We start from the raw sequence: 21,228 nt of genomic DNA, 5'->3' as shown, positions 1-21,228 counted from the left end.
CTCGGTGCAGGTCCGTAAATGCTTATGATTGTTTTTGTAGGTAATAAGCATGTCTCTTTTAGAGATGAGTTTATGCAAATGCAAAATTAGATGGCATAGGCATTTTCTATAAATATCAATGTAAAAGCATTGGTGCTTTATACATTGCATTCAAAGCCTGGTACTGTGCATTGTACAAGATCACATGCAACTAGTTCTATAGAAATATATGAATATAATCATTTTGTGCATTATCATCATGGAATCCATACAGATATGCCCTGTTTGTTAGTAAAAAGAAATGCCTGGCATATGCAAATGTGTCTTGTCTGACCTTTCCTCTTGGTTTACTCATCCTGAAATGAGTAGCGACAGAAGAACACCTTTGAAAAAAAAAATTGCATTACTCTAACTGCAATAAACAGTGATTTAGTTTTTTCTCATTCTAGTATTGTAGCTAAAGCCATAATGAATACAAATTCTGTTAACTCTAATGACATGATTATGTTATTTAGACCAGTGGGATTTGGGCAAGGTCAGTCGCCATGGTTATGAATAGAACATACAGCATGAGTTGAGCAACTGCAGCCAACTTAATGCTACTGTGTTTCACCGAAAATAAGACAGGGTCTTATTACTTTTTTCTCTAAAACAAGGGCTTATTTTCGGGTTAGGTCTTATTTTTCAGGAATCTTTTCTGATTTGCTCCAGACGAGTCTTTCACGATTGATGGTGCAGAACCAGTGGGTCTTAAACTTACTAGGACTCTCTTTCTCTTTAAACACTTTGTGTTACTCTCTTCTTTATGCTAAGAGGGAGGTGCTGTAGTGGAATGGCTGTGTCTGTGAGAGTGAACATGTAGGTAGCCAAGCCCACAGCATAGTAGCGGCCAGGAGGCGGCACTCGGAAGGCGGACTAGGGAAGCAAGAGGTGGGACTCTAGAGCAGGCGACGCTGGGTTCACACCAGCATCCGTTCTCCGTTCTCAGGTTTCCGTCTTCCGTCAGACTGTGTCCGGCTGTGAGCGCCGGTGAGCGTTTTGTGCTCTCCAACATTTCTATTGAGATGCTTTATTTTTTTTTGTTAATGAGTGTAGTGAGAGTTAGTGGCGGCCCCAGTGATTGAAATTCTTTATTTAATCATTATTTTTCACTTTAGTTTTTACTACTCAAGTAATTCAAAAAATGGATTGAAATGGAAAGAACCCATTATCATCCATCATACTTTCTATTTTGATCCATTAAAAACGCATCAGTTAAAGACAGAAATCTAATCTTAGTATGAACAAAGACTCGTGAAGAAGTCTTTACTGCTATAAATTCACAGGTAGTCATTAATATCCTTCTACAGTATGTCATTAACATGATGTGATCGCTGTGAATGTATCTAGTTATTATTTTAGCGCTTCTACTATACAGTGGCAAAGCCATTCAATAAATTATTAAATAAAAAGACAAATTATAGCTAGTGGAGATAAAGAGTGGAAAATGAGAACTCTGCTGGCAGTGCAGTTTAATGTATTAGCATTTCATGTTTACAAAGACAACACTTGCATTCCGGCGAGATTATTACTTGACAAGTCATAGATAATATAATAGTTATGCAAGCCATTTAAGCGAGTGGAAAAACTGTCATCTTGTTATATACAATCTTTTCTTTTAGCGTTCATCTGGTGTATGTTCTTACTTTATTACTATGATGGAAATTGCTCTAAAGGACATTGCTTTTGTGTGTCTTGCTAATGCTCTAAAGACGTCAGAGGACTTGAAAATAGCAGTCTTTGTACATAAATGCTAAAGCCAAATCCCAAGTATAAAAATAATGGAAAGACGATGATGATAATTTGAATATTACAAGCTATTACATGCTTTATGCTGCTGTTAGTAGCTTTTCTTCTCAATGTCGGTCTGTGGAGATTTAAGGTTGCCTAAGGCAGAGAATTTTACAAATAAGTTGGTAAAATACGGTAGAAATATACTGGGTAGAATTCAGAAAGCAATGCACTGAGATGACTAAGAAACATCACAAGCATGCTATATAATAAAAATAACTAAATGGCCATATTATAATACATCATCGCATTACACCAGTTAAGTATTCTAAAATCCTATAAGTGCTATTTGCAACTTCCACCCTGCCGGATACTGGTCCACAGACATCTGTGCCCCACTGGCAGACACTGTGGCATGGAATATGGACTGAACAGTGTGTAATAGGAGCTTTAGGTCATGAGAGGAGGTAACATGCAGAAACTATATTGAAAAATTGTATGACGTTTCATTGTATACATAATATTTTATTTCCTGAAACTGGACCATCCCTTTAAGTACTGTGTTTCATAGACTATGGAGATTAAATAGATTATGTGTGATCACATATGTTACAATTAGGTTTATAATGAGGTTTTCTAAGGGGTAGGAGGGTATCGGAATTTTCCATGGAGCTCAAACCTTCTAGTTACAAATGTAGTAGTATGTTTATATTATTGCTGCTTTTCCTATGTCCTCTGGGTGTCTTCGATATGCCTGCTCCTTTCTGTCTTTCTCCTTTTGTCAAGTTCAGTTACTGTCTTTTTCTCATTGTTTTACTCATTACTCACTACTTCTGTAGACACAATGGCAGAAAGCACAGCAGACGTGTCATCCTCTTCCTAGTGTGTGGAAACAGAGTGTAGCAGGAAAATGTGCCTGTCATTTGTCATCACCTCTCACAAAGCAAAAAAAGCTATTCAGTTGGAGAGTACCTCCCATAGAACTTGAGCCACAGGTCTCCGATATCACTTGCCACAGAGTCCCATAACGCTGTTAGCCACATGGTTACCATAACACTGCCAGCAAGTGGTCAAGCCAATGAGAGCACCAGTGGAAAATCTATCTTGGTGATAGTCCATCAATGTTTAAAATGTTTTTCCAAAATTTTGTCCTGAGTCCAAAAGTTTTGGGGTTAATCACCCACAAAACCCTATTGTATCCTGGGGTCTCCTCAGACCCCAGTGTATAATAAGTGGATACCCAGGATAGGTAAGTAAAAATAACATACTGTTATACTCATCTCTCCTCTGCATCTGGCGTCCACTTATTATATTTTGGGGTCTGAGGAGACTGCAGCATATAATAATTGTACCGCTGTCATGATTCTGCAGGGTCCTGGCCATCTCCAGATGGTGCAGGCCCCCTACCCCTTTTGGGCCTGATCATGGTTACACCCCCTCCAACTGCAATAGTTACACCACTGGATAGCACCAAAAGTCAAAACAGGACACTGCCTGTCTTCCATGACCAATTGCTATGACCAGTATGAGCTTTTAAGGACCACCACAATAAATGTACAGTATAGTGAAAATTTCTGCCTCGTTCAGCAACGGCTGAGATCTGCGATAACCTACATCTTAGCCATTTGAACTCTTTCATGCCACTATATAATAAAAAATGCCCTCCCATTGTCAACTCCCAACAGTAAATGGCATAGAAAGAAAACAAAAGAAAACATTTTTTTCAGCAGTGTATATTATTAGAAAAAAATGTTGTAGTTGTAACCAAATTTTTATCACAATCCCTTGAGTTAGAACAATATAATAATGCAGTCATCAGACCAAAAAATGTTGTGCACCCAAGTTCACAACTATTACTGATTTGTGCGTCATCTGTTCCCGGCATACGCATTATATTATTTGTTTCCCATTGTTTACTAAGCCACCTGGAATTCAAATTGGCATGATCCCTGCCAAAATATACCGGGGGTGATTTCTTAAGATTGGTGTATTCTATGCCAGCCCTATTTCATTCCCCACTTGCACAAGATGCCCATTATTAAGATGCTCCAACTTTGATCTCCAGACAGCTTGAAAAGAAAGTGGTACATTTTTGGAGTGCTTATTTTAGTAAATTCCACCAACTTTATCTTGAGAACTTTCTGCACACAGCCACAAATATATCCCAACATGAATAACTAAAGGCTTGTTTCACCACCACAACCATATTTCATCTAGAAGCCAGTTCACATGGTGTAAATAAATATAGCCATAATGTATAGGTGGATTCAGGGAGTGTTTACTGTAGACTATCCAGATAACTGTTGATAAACTCAAGCTTACTGTAACATCTCTGCCTGTTCGGGTCTCTGCGCCACCCTCTGCTCGAATGCTGCGGCGCAGGAGGCGGGTGCATTTTGATAATTTGCTTAGAGTTTTTAGTTGCACTGTGTGAACACTGCTCTAGTTCTGTAATTGAATTTGCACCACACCCGTCTTCTGCCCTTGTTGCCTTTGTCCATTATGTGGTTAAATTTTGTCTTGCCCTGTGATTGACAGCCTGCCTTCCTGTCAGGTTCAGGGCAGGTTCATCCTCCCCTATTTAGTCTTGGCTCACATTCACACTGGTGCCTGTTATTGCCTCATGCTTGCTGGCTTCTCTTGTTGCTAATTTACTTGTATTCTTATCCTTCACCTCTGGCTTTCCTTACTGACTATTCTTTTGGACTTCGATTTGGCACTGCATTGCTCGACTGTTAACAAACCCTGGCTAGCTGACCTCCCTTTGTTGCTGTTCGTCTTGTCTGCGTTTTGTGTATCACATATATAGGAAGGGATCCTCTTCGAGTTGCCGCCTATTACGTAGGATAGGGCCTGGCAATAGGAAGGGACAGTTGGGGGCCTCAGCTTAGGGCTCACTGTCCCTTGTGCCCCTTCCTCCAAGGTTCTCCAGCCTCTTCTGGGGAATGTGATCTAGCAATTCCCTAACACTTACTGTATCATTTTGTTTACATGCTTAAAAGGGTTATCTAGCCTAAACTTTTATTTATTAGTTAGGCCAAAGAAGGTGAAACAAATAAAAGAAAACCTTACTTGACCTGTCCCCGGTGCTCCATCACCTCCCCACGTGGTCCTGCCCTGCAGCTCCATTGTTGTCTTCAGGCAGAAGTTCTTGGTGCACATGACAGCTGAGGCATATCAATGGCCTCAAGAAGAGAATCGGGGAAGATTGGCCTCAGCAGTGATGGAAGGGAACCAGGATTTCACAGCTGGCTAGAAATTCATCATCAAGAAGGCAGCTGACTGGACCGAACCACCCTAGGAGGACACCAAAGCATCGGGGAAAGCTGAGGGGTTTTTTATTTTTATTTTTTTTCACCTTCCTCGGCCAAAATAGAAAATTTTGTTCAACCTGGACAACCTACTTAAATATCTATTTAGACTTGTAGATAACTAATTTAGGCCAAGGTCAAAAATCACTGTGGGAAAACCATGGCAGAAGTGCATTGCGGTTTTTCCCACAGCACTTTTCAGTTTTTCAGTTTTCCTCTGCAGTATTTCTACTTCGATTATACCTATAGGGAAAACGTCAGCATTTCTATAGGCATAATTGACATACTGCAATTTGCAAAAATGCAATTGCTTTTTATATGGCAGTATTTCCACTGTGGATTATTTTCTGCAGTGAGTGGATGGGATTAGCCAGAATCCTTTGCACTTTGCAGTTAATGTAAAACGGCATAGTTTATTCTATGTGAGGCTTTATTTTTTCTAAAATTGTTATATAAAGAGATATAAACCGCCTGTAGTGACATAAAATGATCCATTAACTCTCTATTTAGGACGTTTAACACATTATATTTCCTCAACTTTTCATTTATATGGCTGAACACCTGTTTTCGTGAGGCCTCCACACAGCAGTTACTTACTTGGATGTTTAACAGAGCTGATCGCTTTTAGCATTACATCTTGCTCAAATCCTTAAAGAAACCAGATAAGCATCTGTATTCCCACTATGAAACTTCGTACAGAAGTAACACAGTGCTTTATGTAGTGGTTATCTGAGCTCTACATAACCAAGTGCGAATCAATAGCATGAAAGCATATGCTCATCTTCCAACATGACTTACAGTTTATATACAGAGTGAATTTCTGTAATATGCTGAATCACATTTCTTATATTACTGTATATTGATACCGACTTACCGTCTTCTGTAGTGACAATTACGCTGGCTTTAAAGCGGACATCTAAGCATTGCCTTTGAACTCAAGAGACATATTTATCATTGTAATTGTGTTAGTTTACTGGCACTATGGGGCACATTTATCTACTGGCACTATGGGGCACAAATTTCAAACATCTACTCGAGTTGGTTGAAAGTGGCCTTTTTTATAGCACCTTTACCATTTTCTGAAAAGTCTTGATAAATACCCCCAAAGTCATTCAAGTGAGTGGCATTCAGGGTTAATACCAATATTAACTAACAGGTAAACTTGATCATACATTAGAAATTTTGAATGCCTGAAATGGCCAATTTTTTTCTGACTACTGGACAGATTTACAGTTTAGCAATAGAAGCCTGGACGAGGCCACAGATCTTGATAGAGCTACTGTGGCAAAGTTATCATTTTGACTTAGCTCAAGAAGACAACCTTCTCCGAAGAGTCATTTGAAATCCCTAATGTATGACCGGTATATGACAAATTGCAAAAGAAAACAGGTTATAGTTCAGTGACAGTGCATGTTATATGCTGACACTATACAGTAATCTAATATCGGAAGTACAATTTATCCCATTGAATTATAAGGACTATTATACAGTATCTGTCAACAAAATATAATATATTCAAATTAAAGAAAAAAGATATGGTCCATACACCCCAGGATTATACAATGATCTAAACTTCTCAGGAAAAGCTACGAAAATGAACAAAATGAAGGTTCTGAGTTTATATTTTGATCAAGGCCAGTCACTTCACAGCAACCTATGTATAGTGGGTCCCTATACTATTGGGTGGGCTACCACACAGTGATTGCCACTACCATACCACAGTGCGCACAGAAGGAGCATCCCAGGAGGCCAACTATGCATGTACATCTACATACTAGTACATACTAGCTCTCTATCCTTTAACTGAGACAATACTGTAGGGTGAATTTTTTAATATCTATTTACATGGTGCAGTCCTGCATGGTGGTTTCTTTTGCTGTCAAGCTCTGCTTATGGGGTTGTGGGGGTAGTCTGGCAGCAGGGATGCTGTTGGGCTGCTGGAATGCTAACCTGTGGGCACTATGCTGCAGTGGTGGTGGCTGCCATTTGGTGTCACATCCAATAGTGTAGGGACTCATTATATAGATATTGCCATGCAGTGGCTTCTTTGCTTATACACATGGTCGAAAATGTATATTACATTACTTCATGTTCATACTTCAGAAAATGAAGAGGAATTTGAGTATGACATCTAACTTGGATTACTCTTTATTTTCCACCCCGTGGCTCCTGGCTCCTGATTAAGCCCAAATTAATGGGTCTAACCAGTGGAATATCTAGAGCTGTGGGCTCTGCAGCTGAATCCACTGCAGAATCACTTGTAAAATCAGGCTGATCTCTTATACAGTATTTTAAGCGTTCTGCTCCAATCTTTGTGTGCCATTAACTACAATGGTAGGAAGAAGCGGGGCGGAATCCATCTCAAAATCATAATCTGATTATCATGTTGACTACACTGCTGCAAAAAACATCTTGAATTTATCAGTGTCAACTGTAAGTTTGCTGTATATATACGTACCGTATGTATTATTTAAAGAAATTGAAAAAAGTTATGGAAAATCCCACAAGGTTGCGTATATCAGCTTTAGAAAGAAACTATATTCAGTGTATCAGCTCTTCAGACAGTTCACTTGTCAGATTCATGGGAACTATTGATCCAGGTTAATTAAAATCTATGTTCATTGACAGGAACTAACACAAAACATGGCCTGAGATGCAAAGCCTGTAAAATGAGCATTCATCACAAATGTGCAGAAACAATTGGTTCACAGCGCTGCATGGGAAAACTGGTAAGTCAACAAATGTACCCCGATTTGGAAAAATTATGCTTACCTTTCATGGAAACATTGTAACCAGGCTATAAAAATGTCACATAGCAGTCTTTAATCCCTTCCCAACATCTGCCCTACTATTGTGGCTACCATAGCTGCCAGGTCTCTATTGCATTATACTGACATATACTGATATCAGATATACTGATATACTGATTGTGCCGAACCGAGATTTTTTCGCCTCTGACAAAAATTTGAATAAAAAGTGATCAAAGCAATAGACATTCCCCCAAATGGTATAAATAAAAAGTTAACCTGGCCCCATGATATGAAAAAAAGTTAGGGGTGTCAGAATATGACGACTTATAGAAAAAAAATTTTAAAAAAGTTTTAGCTTTTTTTTTTAAAACAGTTAAAATGTAAATAAAACTATATAAATTTGGCATCCATGGAATCATACCAAAACATAGAATAGAGGTGACATGTCATTTTGGCTGAAGAGTGAACAAAGTCCGTAAAATATTCACACAAATGCACTTTTTCTCCAATTCCACCCCACTCTGAATTTTTTTTCAGCTTCACAGTACTTTGTACAGAATAATAAATGGTATGAAGAACAGTTTGTCCTGCAAACATTAAGCCCTCATATGGCTCTGTGAATGGAAAACAAAAAAAATTATGGGGTTTGAAAGGCGGGGAGTCGAAAACGAAAATTTAAAAATTCCTCCAGCGGGAAAGGGTTAAAACAGATATGCAACTCAGCTATTCACATGCTTGTTTTATAACGGTCTGTTTTAACAGACTGTCGAAAAATATAAAATTTCATATTCCAGGCTGGTCTTCATGAATACCGCATAGAGTCATGTCCATGAGGGATCCATAAAAATTGGTGCCCCACATATGCAAAACAGCCTTCATTCTTTTTTCAATGCCATTTTTTCTAGCATGATAGAGTGAATATATTCGAATTAGGTTGAAAGGGAAACCTTTTTATAAAGGAACAATGTCTTAGTGAATATAACACAAAGTATTTATATACCAATAGATGCTTTAGAAGAATGTTTTTGTGTTAATTTTGTAATTGTGTTAATTAATGTTTGATAATTCATGTTATTACGTAATGTACATATATGAAAATATACCATTTTTAAGGAGATAACTTAGAAAATGTATATAGCATGTTAAATAATAAAGGCAATAATATATTAGATAGATTAGATAAGAGTTTACTTTCCTAAAAAGTGCTCCATTTTTATTCATAGGCCGTGTCTTGGATAGGGCTACACAGCAACTTCACTAATGTAAGTGAATGGAGTTGCATTGTGTCCCCGAGAGCGCTACAACTGCAACTTCTAGTTTTAAAAAAACAAATTTGAGCACTATGACTTCGTACACATACATTTGTGAAGGAATTGTTCAGGATAACACAGTGATCTTTCATTGCATCAGAAGTCATGGCCAAGGTCACTGTGTAAGCCATTGCCTAAATAAAGCTGAGCTGCAATACCAGACAGCATTCAACACAAGAGTGGCTCTGTTTCACAACTAGTAGACTTCTTTTTTGCACTTATTGCAATGTTATTATGTTGTAGTTTTATTCTGCAGTAACCCTTCATTGTTCTTTCTTTATGTTTTTTTACTTCTGCTGTCTATGACTACATTTAGCCAAAAGGTTTTCGACGATACTATAGCTCACCTTTACTTATACATGAGCAGTTTGGATGCATCAAAGAAGTAATGCCTATTGGTAAGTAATCCTTAAAGTTTGCTATTTGAATTTTATATTTGATTCTTTGATCTACTAAAATATTTTTTTTCTTGTCTGTAAATTCTACTATAAAATAGGATTAATCTATAGTTGCAGTCCAAATATATTCCTTGCAGAGATCTGCCTAAGGGTGCAACAAAAGAATTCTATATGTTTATTTAAAAACACGTTATGCTATATTTTAATAGCACTCCACTGTTGACTACTGAGATTGTTGTTGTAGGTTATTTGAGCATTTTTACTTCATACTTCCCAACTTCCTTTAGAGGAACAAAGAAAAATAGTGTAGTACTGTGTTAGAAAAAAATCGAGCAAATGTTAACTGTTATGTGAAAAAAGGCAAAAGTGTTGTGGGCATGATAACTTTATTAACTACCCCAAAAATTACATTATGGAAGGTTTCAAACCTCAGAGGTGCCTTCTTCAGGCCAATATATATGAATGATTGTGAATACAGCATAACACTTGGAAGATACCATACGATGACAATTAATTCATTAGGTGATACATCTGTAAGATAAGGCACGGACAGGTTATCATATTGTGGTGCCATTGTGCTATCCACATACTGTAAGAATATGTCTTTGTTAAATGAGAAGTATACCTACATAGAGATAAGCCAAGGACGGCCCGCTGGACCGAAACTTACAATTGCAAGAAGTTTACTCTGTATCAATTTGTTTATATTCTTAATACATTTTTTCAAGATACATTAATAAATGGAACACTAAGTTTATCATATGGAAGAGTGCATAGAACTTTATTAAATAAGTTCTGACTACCCACACATGTTCTTCATAAGCACCCCCTATTCCTCAAAGGAGTGCAGCATACCAATTAACCTTTGTTAACACCTGAATTTATGAGCCCTCCCCCTTATAACTTCACTTTTATTGCTCTGCCATACATTACTGTTGTATGAACTCATAAACTATTTGCTTAAAGGGGTATTCCCATGAACATAATGGTTTATTTTCATATGTGGTCTACGCAAAGGGGGGTAATTTTCATTTGTGCATTTTTAATATATTTTTTTATTTTAGTACCCCAAATTTTTCATCGTCCTTCTGCAATCTCTGCCCCCATTGAAAATTATGGGAGGCAGAGTCTGGGCGGAATCTGCCACTAGCTCGGGGGCAGAATCCACCCCCAAATCCACAGCAAATTCCTCTGCGTGATCCTTACCCTAAGACTTCTATTGTCAGATGTAATATGACAACTCTCTGACCTTCTGTGTTATCTTGGTTTAACAAGATGTAATTCAGCAAAGATTTCGCATTTAATGTTAGCTAAGCAGAAGGGGAGCAGGCAAAGAGTCAAATAATTGGAGAAAGAGACATTTTTCATTGAAAACATATATTGTGGCAACAGTAATAGTAAAAGCAAGCCATTGTTTGTGAAACCACCCTTATAGTAGCTGCATTTGCTGCATGATTGAGTAATATAAGGCAAAAAATGCCTATCCCACCATCCTCCACATATGCCTTTGGCACAGAAATGCAGGGTAGAAATGATACAGACAGCAAGTGGTAGTGTCTCCGGCTTCATTCGCATTCACTAACATAAGAATAATACTAATGAAGCAGTGTGACATAACTACTGTAGTGCGGTAGTTGGTTATTCTCTAAATAAAACGCCAGAACAGCCAAGATCGCTCTGATAATGACCCTGTTGGGTGCTGAAACTAACAGAAATTTTCACTCAAGAATGACAGGGGCTAGAGAGAAAAATCCAACTGTTCTAAAATCATTGGAGTGGTGCCTGTTAAGGAAGGCATAGAACTGGATTTGTTGGAGGTGGTGAAAGGTCATGGTTGGCATAATGGATCCATCTGCTTCACCAGGTGACATTATATTCATTTGAATGAATAGGACAGAGCTTGAATACCAAGCACAACCACTATATAATTTTTGGCACAATGCTTTGCAAGTAGTGAAGGGATTACAGCAATCAATATTATAATCCTGGACTTCCCCAACCCCGTAACTGCATTGTATATTTTGTTTTTATTTTTTATTTTTTTTTACATTAAATATGATGTTATGATGTGTGAACACCTAACCTAACACCTAAGACATCTTTCAAACTAAAACATAATGTATAAAAACATCTTGTGTTTTGCAGCTTGTGGAAACAAAGTAGATCCTGTTTATGAAACCCTTCGATTTGGAACCTCTTTGGCACAGAAAAACAAGAAGAGCAGCTCTGGAAGTGGGTCCGACTCGCCCAATAGGAGCTCTGTAATAGTTTGTCTTCATTAATGTTATTATTTATCGCATAGTATTTTGCCTTTTATCTTTTAATGAATTGATAAGTATTTTAGATTATAGGTTTAGAAAATCAATTTTATATGCTGTTTTATAGCAGATCTTTACCTTTTGGAGTGCATTCTAGATTTCTTAACTATATTGATAATAAGATTCTTAATAACATTTCGTTTTTTGTCTATGAAAATATATTTTGCAATCAATAGTTGTTAAGACACGATCATCTCTCAGGAGTTAAGTGGGTATTCCCAATGATCAATTCAGTACATGTGTTTCTTTGTGGCTTGGTACAAGTTGAATAAAATGCAAATTTAGTTTAAAGAATATGTCAAGTGAAACCGCTACAAAAGACCTCATCTTTGAGAAGACCATTAGCCAGACCACATTTTCTTTTCCATACTAGCCATCTTCTTTTTGACAAACTACGTCTCTAGAAGACCACTTTTTCATGCAATTATGGGTGGTTGTCTCAAAGAGGCTTCACTGTATATAGTTTATTGTCTGCCCATCCCCCCAGACTTCACTAGATAACTTATTTTTAAAGAAAAGGCTATCAGGAAGTGGGGTGAGCAAGATTAGTTATGGTGACCAGATTTTACTGCACTTGTGTTAGAAAACATAAATTAATTGTGATTTGTTAATATTTTTAGACTCACATGAAAAAAGTCATAGCAATGAAATAAAAAGATAATATTCAATGAACAAAGTTTTCATCTTTACTATAGCCAGAATAAGGCTACTTTTGTACCATCACAACACATAGCTGCTTTAAGTAGTATTTAAAGGGTTGTGCTGTTCTGGATACTAATCCTGTGGATAATGTATTTATTTATGTACTTATTTAGCACCATCATATTCCGCAGTGCTTATACTGACATTTATAGCCATTGTCCCATATAAGGGCTCACAATCCTAAATTCCCTCTCAGTATGTCTTTGAGGATAAGTATGTACAACGACATAACCTTTTTAAGGCGCTGTCTCACAAAGGCAAAATAGAACTGGCTTTCCTGGCCCCGAGTGTTCTTCTATTATAGGGAGAAGCCATATGTACCCACTTATTTCACTTGAGGCATCTACTGCTGGGAAAAGGAATCTACTGCTGGATGCCATTAATTGGCCATCTATGAACTTCTACTCTTGCATAGCATTTTTGCAATCTGGTACAGAGCAAAGCCTGGGATGGGGACCACTTCCTTTATGATATACTAATGGAGATTTCTGTGACAATCCTTTTTGTAACATAATGCACTTTGGGTAGAAAACCCCTTTTGAAGTAATGCTTAAGAATATACTGTATTAAGGGATTACACAAAGAGCAGCTCCCTGTTAATAAATAATAAGAATTTTATAAGTAAAATATTCAACATTAAGTTTGACATTCCCATAATAATCATACTTGTAAACTCCTTTGAAATGTCCAGGAGACTCCTAGGAAAGCGAGAGACCTCTCGCGCTCCGAGAAGAATTGGCAAATCTCCTGGTAGCTGGAGACACCCCCACTACATCTTAGCACCCAAATACTCGCTGTTCACATAGTGTTCACAGTAATATAAAACTATGCCTCAATCTGAACAAAATACAGCTCTATGGTATTTCAAAGTAGACATTTTCAATGAGTCCATATTTATAAAATGGAGCACAAATGATATTACATTCTGATGTGTTTCATAAGAGTTTTAGAACAAAGTTGCATTACAGTGCTGTGTTTATGGCTATTCATAAGGTGCAGTCTCTGAAAACCCAGGGTACAATAAAAGGGATGTAAATTGTAGAAAGCATGGCTGTTCCTTCCTAAACAATGCCTCTCCAGCTAAAGAGAAACAATAAATAAATAAATAAATCAGTTTTTAGGGCTTGGTTCATTATTTTACATATATAACATTCCATATAGTTTTCATGTTTGTGCCATTTTCCCTATTGAGTTCAATAGGTGAAAACATAGTTAAAAAAAAGTGATAGTCTTGGATTCTGTTTGCCTTGTAATGTTCACAACTGGGCTCCAAGCAGAATGGATCTTTTTAGGTCCTTTATTCTATTAAAGTCAATGGGGCATATTTATTATGCCTTGTACGCCAGTTGTACAGAAAGAAATCTGGCATAAATGATGGGGATAAGTGCATGGAATGGCAGAAGGTGTGTAACATAAATGAAGAGTACCCTGTGCCAACATAGGGGCTATGAAGATTGAAGAACACTAGACTTCATAAATCTGGGCCATTGTTTGTTTCAAAATATGTTTGAATACATTTTTTTGTTAGCAAACAGTAATGTGATTGGTTCTGTAGCTGTATAAATCCATCTAAAATTAGTCATAATAGGGTCTGAACTTAATAACCAAATAATGGATAATAAAATCAACTAACACATAGAACAGTATCTGGTGTGAGAACATTCTGAGTTTGTAATAGGTCTCTATGATTTCTGAGATTTTTGTGTGCACTAAGGTGTTGGCAGCTAAATTATGCAGTGTAAAGGGGATGGGCACGAAATAACCCTATTGAGTACCCATAAGGAAACTACAGGATTACATGAATGAACTATAATGTACTATATACTGTATCTAAAAATCAGGTGAAATTCAGAAGGCCTTGCATGTAAAGTATTCAATAAAGTTCCTTAACACAGGGCAGGAGTGTATTTAGAGAACAGGAGCTAAAGTTCACAAATATGCAAAGTAATACATTTAGAGGAACTTAGAAATGTAAAGTAATTTAAAAAAAAAAGCAACCCATTTACTGGAAAAATAGTTTTCAATCAAAAATATCAATTATACCAGATTTAGCAAAATGAGCAGGCCTAGGTGCAATAGTTACCTGTTTTCAATAGCTACACCTGTGGTCATTTTACATGGGCTCATATTACAAAAGTAAAGGCTCTCTTAGTTTACATTAAAAATCACCGTAGACTATAGCGTTGTGCTCGAACTGGTGTGGTCAAGCCATCTAAATGCCCTAAATCATTATAAGTGATGTCAGAACTTCACTCCTGCTTGTCAGTGTTTTGTTGATTTTTCCTACACACATGTAATAGCTCTAAGGCTGGGTTCACACCAGTGCTTGAAGTTCATTCGGGAATTCTGTTCCCCTTTCCGCTTGAAAAAAACAGCGCTTTGCTCTGCACATTTTTTGCCCTGCAGGTAACTGCTTTTATAAGCAGATTAGCTTTCCATTCTAGGGATTCCCAAGTGGACCCCCTGAGTGGAAACCTGAACGCAGGTGTAAACCAGCATAAGAACACTAATTCTATTAAAAAATTTATGATATTTCAGTATTTTATTTCAAGAAACTCCCTGTATATTCTAGGTGTTTGTATTATTTTGAACGCTATGGATATTTGCTGCTGACTCAATGTGCTTTATATTTGTATCATATGTAAACTTACAAATAAAATGCATTTGAAGAAAACCTAAGTGTATATTGCTAATGAAAATAATTACAACAACTTTAAGAAATGACCATAGATGTGATGCTCTTTACTTTATATACAAGGCCTGATAATCTGGGCCATGTTAAATCCAAGTTTTAGGATTGCTTTAATTTCTGTATATTAGATGTAAAGTTTTAGACTTTAACAGTATATTCTCAATGCCATATTTACAGTAGTGTTTATTTGGATGAAAAAAGGAAACAAGCCAAACCATTTGTATATGTTTACTTAGGTCTTCTTATTATGAATTGAAACAAATGTGGCTGTTTACGTGAAAAGGGCCCAGATCGTCGATACTAATTATAGAGAAAATAGTCCAAAACATATTTGGGTAAAAAAATCACAATTTTGTTTTATGCAAAAATTTTATTTAAAAATATGTCAAGTTTACAAATAAATTTTTTTTTGCTGTTTCGGACAATGTTACACCATAACCGTTACAATGATACCAAGAACTCCATATCGACAGTGTGGGCCCTTTTCACATAAACAGCCACAAATATCTGGGATCCCCTTTATTGAGGTTCAATCTATATTGCACAGTTGGTGACCTATATGACAAATATTCTCTGAGTTTGTGCTGCCAATGTAAATTAAGCAGAACTGCAGTGTAAAACTTATACTAGATTACTACCATTTTGTCTGATTTAGAAAGAATTTATTTGTAAATTATGGTGGAAAATAAGTATTTGGTCAATAACAAAAGTTCATCTCAATACTTTGTTCTGTATGCTTTGTTGGCAATCACAGAGGTCAAACGTTTTCTGTAAGTCTTCACAAGGTTGGCACACACTGTTGCTGGCATGTTGGCCCATTCCTCCATGCAGATTTCCTCTAGAGCAGTGATGTTTTGGGGCTGTCACTGGGCAACATGAATTTTCAACTCCCTTCAAAGGTTTTCTATAGGTTTGAGATCTGGAGACTGGCTAGGCTACTCCAGGACCTTGAAATGCTTCTTACGAAGCCACTCCATCTTTTCCCTGGTTGTTTGCTTGGGACCATTGTCATGCTGAAAGACCCAAACACGTTTCATCTTCATTGCTCTTGCTGATGGAAAGAGGTTTGCACTTGCCATACATAGCACCGTTCATTCTTTAATGTACATGGATCAATTGTCCTGGTCCCTTTGCAGAGAAACAGCACCAAAGCATGATGTTTCCACCCCCATGCTTCACAGTAGGTATGGTGTTCTTTGGATGCAACTCAGCATTCTTTCTCCTCCAAACACTACGAGTTGTGTTTCTACCAAACAGTTCTACTTTGGTTTCATACTTGATACTTTTATGGATCATCCAAATGCTCTCTAGCAAACTTCAGGTGGGCCCGGACATGTCCTGGCTTAAGCAGGGGGACACAGCTGGCACTGCAGGATCTCTGTGACTGTTTGAGGTAGTGGACAGGTGTCTTTTATACTGATAACAAGTTCAGACAGGAGCCATTACTACAGGTAATTAGTGGAGGACAGAGGGGCCTTTTAAAAAATAAGTTACAGGTCTGTGAGAGCCAGAAATCTTGCTTGTTTGTAGGTTACCAAATACTTATTTTCCACCATAATTTGCAAATAAATTATTTCCAAATCAGACAATGTGATGTTCTGGATTTGCTTTCTCATTTTGTCTCTCATCGTTGAGGTCTACCTATGATGTCAATTACAGGCTGACCTCATCTTTTTAAGTGGAAGAACTTGCACTTTTTTTTTCCCCACAGTATGTTGCAATACAGTTTCTACACACAGTATTTATCCCAGGTGAACAGTATAAGGTACAAATATGTAATATCAGTGGTCTGCGCAACCTGGCATACTACCTTCCCCAGCAGGCATAGCTGTCGAGTTCTTCTCTACACACTACCCATTCTTGCTCTTTCACACTATCATGCAAATGAACTTCCTGATGCTACTGCTCTGTATCCTGACAAGGTGCTTGTCTGCTGACTGTTATCTGTATTTCTGACCTCCTCTCTGCCTGCTGTCTATACCATACCTCACAAATTTCAGAGGACACGTTTCATATCCCAATTGACCCCACCCAATCACAACCAGTCATGTTGTGCCCCATACAGTAACAGCATTCTTGTTTGTGTAGCACACAGTGATGAAAGCTACTAAGTAATCTTCCAAGTCCCCTTAGTGCCGATAAAGCATAGCTCCTTGCTGACAGCTCCCTGCTTTACCATTGAATTCAACTCTATATGTACTGTGATGATACAGATAGTTTAAATTGGGACATACCACCCACAACTCATGAAAGCATCCAAAATCTGGGAATGTCTTACTGTATCAAGAATGGTTAGATGGTATGCTACAATCCCTGACTTTGTCCCTACCTACTGTTCCATACCCTGCCCTGTCCTCAGCTAGTTCGGGACTACCACACCTGTGCCACCTGCTCACAATGCCTGCCTTCTCTTGAGTATGCAAATAGTCTGCCTTCACTGACTTTTACCTGGACTAGCCTGAAACATGTCCTTTCACACTGTGCTTCACACTATCATCGCTTAGCCAGCTGCTACCAACACCGCCACTCCAGAGAGTAACAACCTGGTTGTCCAGGTCCCGGTATGAGGGTTAAAGAGTGAGCCGCAAGGAGACCACTTAAACAGGAATGGCCCAAAGGTCAAACTTTTTTGGTAGCATGATTAGTCCACATTTACTGGTTAGTACAGTACTTTTTCAGGGAATCAAACACTCTCCACAGAGTTCATATATTACAAAAATAAGACATATAGCATAAAAATATTCTATATGAACTATGTGGTCTCTCTCTTGACTATACATACGTTGCCCAAGTGTCTCAGAAAAGTTTCTGCTGTTCCTGTGACTCTCCAAATTCTCCATTCAAGACTGGAGGAATGGAAAAGGGCCGACAGGACAGGTTTGTCCAGAAAATAATTGGTAAAACACACATAAGATTAACTTTTAGCAGACTCTTACAAATTACTATATTATATAAGATCTTGCTGACTGTGAATACAACTATGATCAAAGTATTGGGCACTGGGGGATTGTGTCCATCTCCCATTGAAATATACACTCACCGGCCACTTTATTAGGTACACCATGCTAGTAACGGGTTGGACCCCCTTTTGCCTTCAGAACTGCCTCAATTCTTCATGGCATAGATTCAACAAGGTGCTGGAAGCATTCCTCACAGATTTTGGTCCATATTGACATGATGGCATCACACAGTTGCCACAGATTTGTCGGCTGCACATCCATGATGCGAATCTCCCGTTCCACCACATCCCAAAGATGCTCTATTGGATTGAGATCTGGTGACTGTGGAGGCCATTGGAGTACAGTGAACTCATTGTCATGTTCAAGAAACCAGTCTGAGATGATTCCAGCTTTATGACATGGCGCATTATCCTGCTGAAAGTAGCCATCAGATGTTGGGTACATTGTGGTCATAAAGGGATGGACATGGTCAGCAACAATACTCAGGTAGGCTTTGGCGTTGCAACGATGCTCAATTGGTACCAAGGGGCCCAAAGAGTGCCAAGAAAATATTCCCCACACCATGACACCATCACCACCAGCCTGAACCGTTGATACAAGGCAGGATGGATCCATGCTTTCATGTTGTTGACGCCAAATTCTGACCCTACTATCCGAATGTCGCAGCAGAAATCGAGACTCATCAGACCAGGCAACGTTTTTCCAATCTTCAATTGTCCAATTTCGATGAGCTTGTGCAAATTGTAGCCTCAGTTTCCTGTTCTTAGCTGAAAGGAGTGGCACCCGGTGTGGTCTTCTGCTGCTGTAGCCCATCTGCCTCAAAGTTCGACGTACTGTGCGTTCAGAGATGCTCTTCTGGCTACCTTGGTTGTAACGGGTGGCTATTTGAGTCACTGTTGCCTTTCTATCAGCTCGAACCAGTCTGGCCATTCTCCTCTGACCTCTGGCATCAACAACGCATTTCCGCCCACAGAACTGCCGCTCACTGGATGTTTTTTCTTTTTCGGACCATTCTCTGTAAACCCTAGAGATGGTTGTGCGTGAAAATCCCAGTAGATCAGCAGTTTCTGAAATACTCAGACCAGCCCTTCTGGCACCAACAACCATGCCACGTTCAAAGGCACTCAAAACACCTTTCTTCCCCATACTGATGCTCGGTTTGAACTGCAGGAGATTGTCTTGACCATGTCTACATGCCTAAATGCACTGAGTTGCCGCCATGTGATTGGCTGATTAGAAATTAAGTGTTAACGAGCAGTTTGACAGGTGTACCTAATAAAGTGGCCGGTGAGTGTATATACATGCTTACGCTAGGTTCACACTAGCGTTCGGGTCTCCGTATCTCCGTATCAGGTTTCCGTCTTCAAATGAATGAGTTTGAAACATGCCTGCAGGTTTCCGTTTCCTACACAGTTTCGTGAAGGAAACGGAAACCTGCATAACGGAGACCCCGAGCGCAGATGTGAACGAGCCCTTAGCAAGCAGTGTTCATTTTTATGGGAGATTTGGAACAGTTTTTATGTCATGTGTTCTAAGAAAAATAAAATGGGTGCAAGACTGTCGTTGTTTAAAAAAATAAATAAAATAAATAAATAAATAAATAAATAAATCCACCTCAGGGCAGCACGCTCCAGGATAGGCCCATTCATTTGGGCCTACTCCGTACCGAAATGCCGTGACTGTTGGAAGTCGTGGCAGGCGTATTTTGATCCTATTCTGACGCGGCTTCCCGTGTCAAAATCAGGACCAAAATATGCCCCCCTTGCCCCGTTTGAACTAGGCCTAAAAATTAATAACAGTGAGAACAAAGTTGTATCCTGTAAAGCAAAGAAACTGATAAGGTAAATAAAGATATCTCCATCCAGTTTAACTCTCGTAGTCTGACCAAGAATCCCATAGTCTTAAAGTACAGAAAAAAACCCTGTCTATGATATAGAAACCTTCTTTCCTCTAGACATACTATAGGTTTCCTGGGTATGAAAAAATTTTGTGGTGTAAAGGTTTTGCTGGGCATGTGCACATTTGTATCATGAGGTGACCGACTTTTCAGTATAACATGACTCGGTGTTAAAGATGTGTGTTTATGTAACCATCCAATGATTGTGATGTGAATTGCAACCTGTAAAAGGCTTTGTTGTAATTTTGTATCAAATTGGTCTTTACATAACTTTAAGCAAAAGTAAGAGAAAACACATCTATACCAATTCTGACATTTGATATACAGTATCTATATATGACTAAGTGACCAGTAAGTCATCTTTCATCAAATTAAACAACCCTATTTAGATCATCTATCTGGGTATTGCTGCTTATCAGCCATATTATTCTGCTGTAGACAATATTTTATGTGGTCTGATTAGTGAGTTGTTTGTCAATGTTAAGGGGTGTTTGCCTATTTATTCTATAATGATGACTCATATATTTCTATGTAATTTCCCTTTCATGTCACTTTATATTTGTTGATCTTAAGACACACTGCCTGCTTCTCAAGTCTTTGGTTTATCCAGATCCATTTGTTGCATAATACTTTGCATATTACTTTACGCAGTCTTCAAGGAAGTTAAAATAAACATATTTACTTTTTTATATTTACAGTTATTGCACCCCACTAGTAATATGTACATTTTCCAGCAGTCAAAGAATTCTTACAGTCAAACAGGGGGGTCCTGGGCTGGAAAAGACAGACCGTTGAGAAGTGTTCAGGGACTTTTTATGCCCTATCTCCTTAATGTGACACAGTACTCCTTCTGGCCCGTTTTCGACATCTCACACAGTCAACCAGTACCTTGCTTAGAGTTAATCAAAGTCAATCACTGTAAACCAACTGTCTTCTTTTAGAGAATATATTCTGGTTTGTCTATATACCCATATAATGTTATTAAGTTTCACAAAAAACAGACATTCATCTATAGAAAGCAACCTTCTCAAAGGTGGTACTAGAGCAAGTTCCTCTCTTTCACCAAGAATTCTCAGCAGTACATGCACAGTCTCTACACCTCATGGTCTCCTTAATGAGACACAGTACCCCTTCTGGCCCA

General features: G+C 38.2%; 1 protein-coding gene across 1 annotated transcript in view; it reads left to right on the top strand.

The window, feature by feature from the left end:
- The window catches only part of STAC (SH3 and cysteine rich domain), a 181,295-nt gene that overhangs the window by 101,668 nt on the left and 58,399 nt on the right, over window positions 1–21,228 (top strand). The window contains exons 3-5 of the mRNA XM_075271149.1: window positions 7,689–7,789; window positions 9,437–9,518; window positions 11,664–11,779. Of these exons, the coding sequence (XP_075127250.1) occupies window positions 7,689–7,789; window positions 9,437–9,518; window positions 11,664–11,779 (299 nt within the window). The remainder of the gene's footprint in view (window positions 1–7,688; window positions 7,790–9,436; window positions 9,519–11,663; window positions 11,780–21,228) is intronic.

This window comes from Leptodactylus fuscus, chromosome 4 (genome assembly GCF_031893055.1).
Source record: "Leptodactylus fuscus isolate aLepFus1 chromosome 4, aLepFus1.hap2, whole genome shotgun sequence".
In the NCBI taxonomy this organism is placed as follows: Eukaryota; Metazoa; Chordata; class Amphibia; order Anura; family Leptodactylidae; genus Leptodactylus; species Leptodactylus fuscus.
Note: the sequence above shows the minus strand (reverse complement) of the source record. Positions and strands in the feature narration are given on the sequence as shown.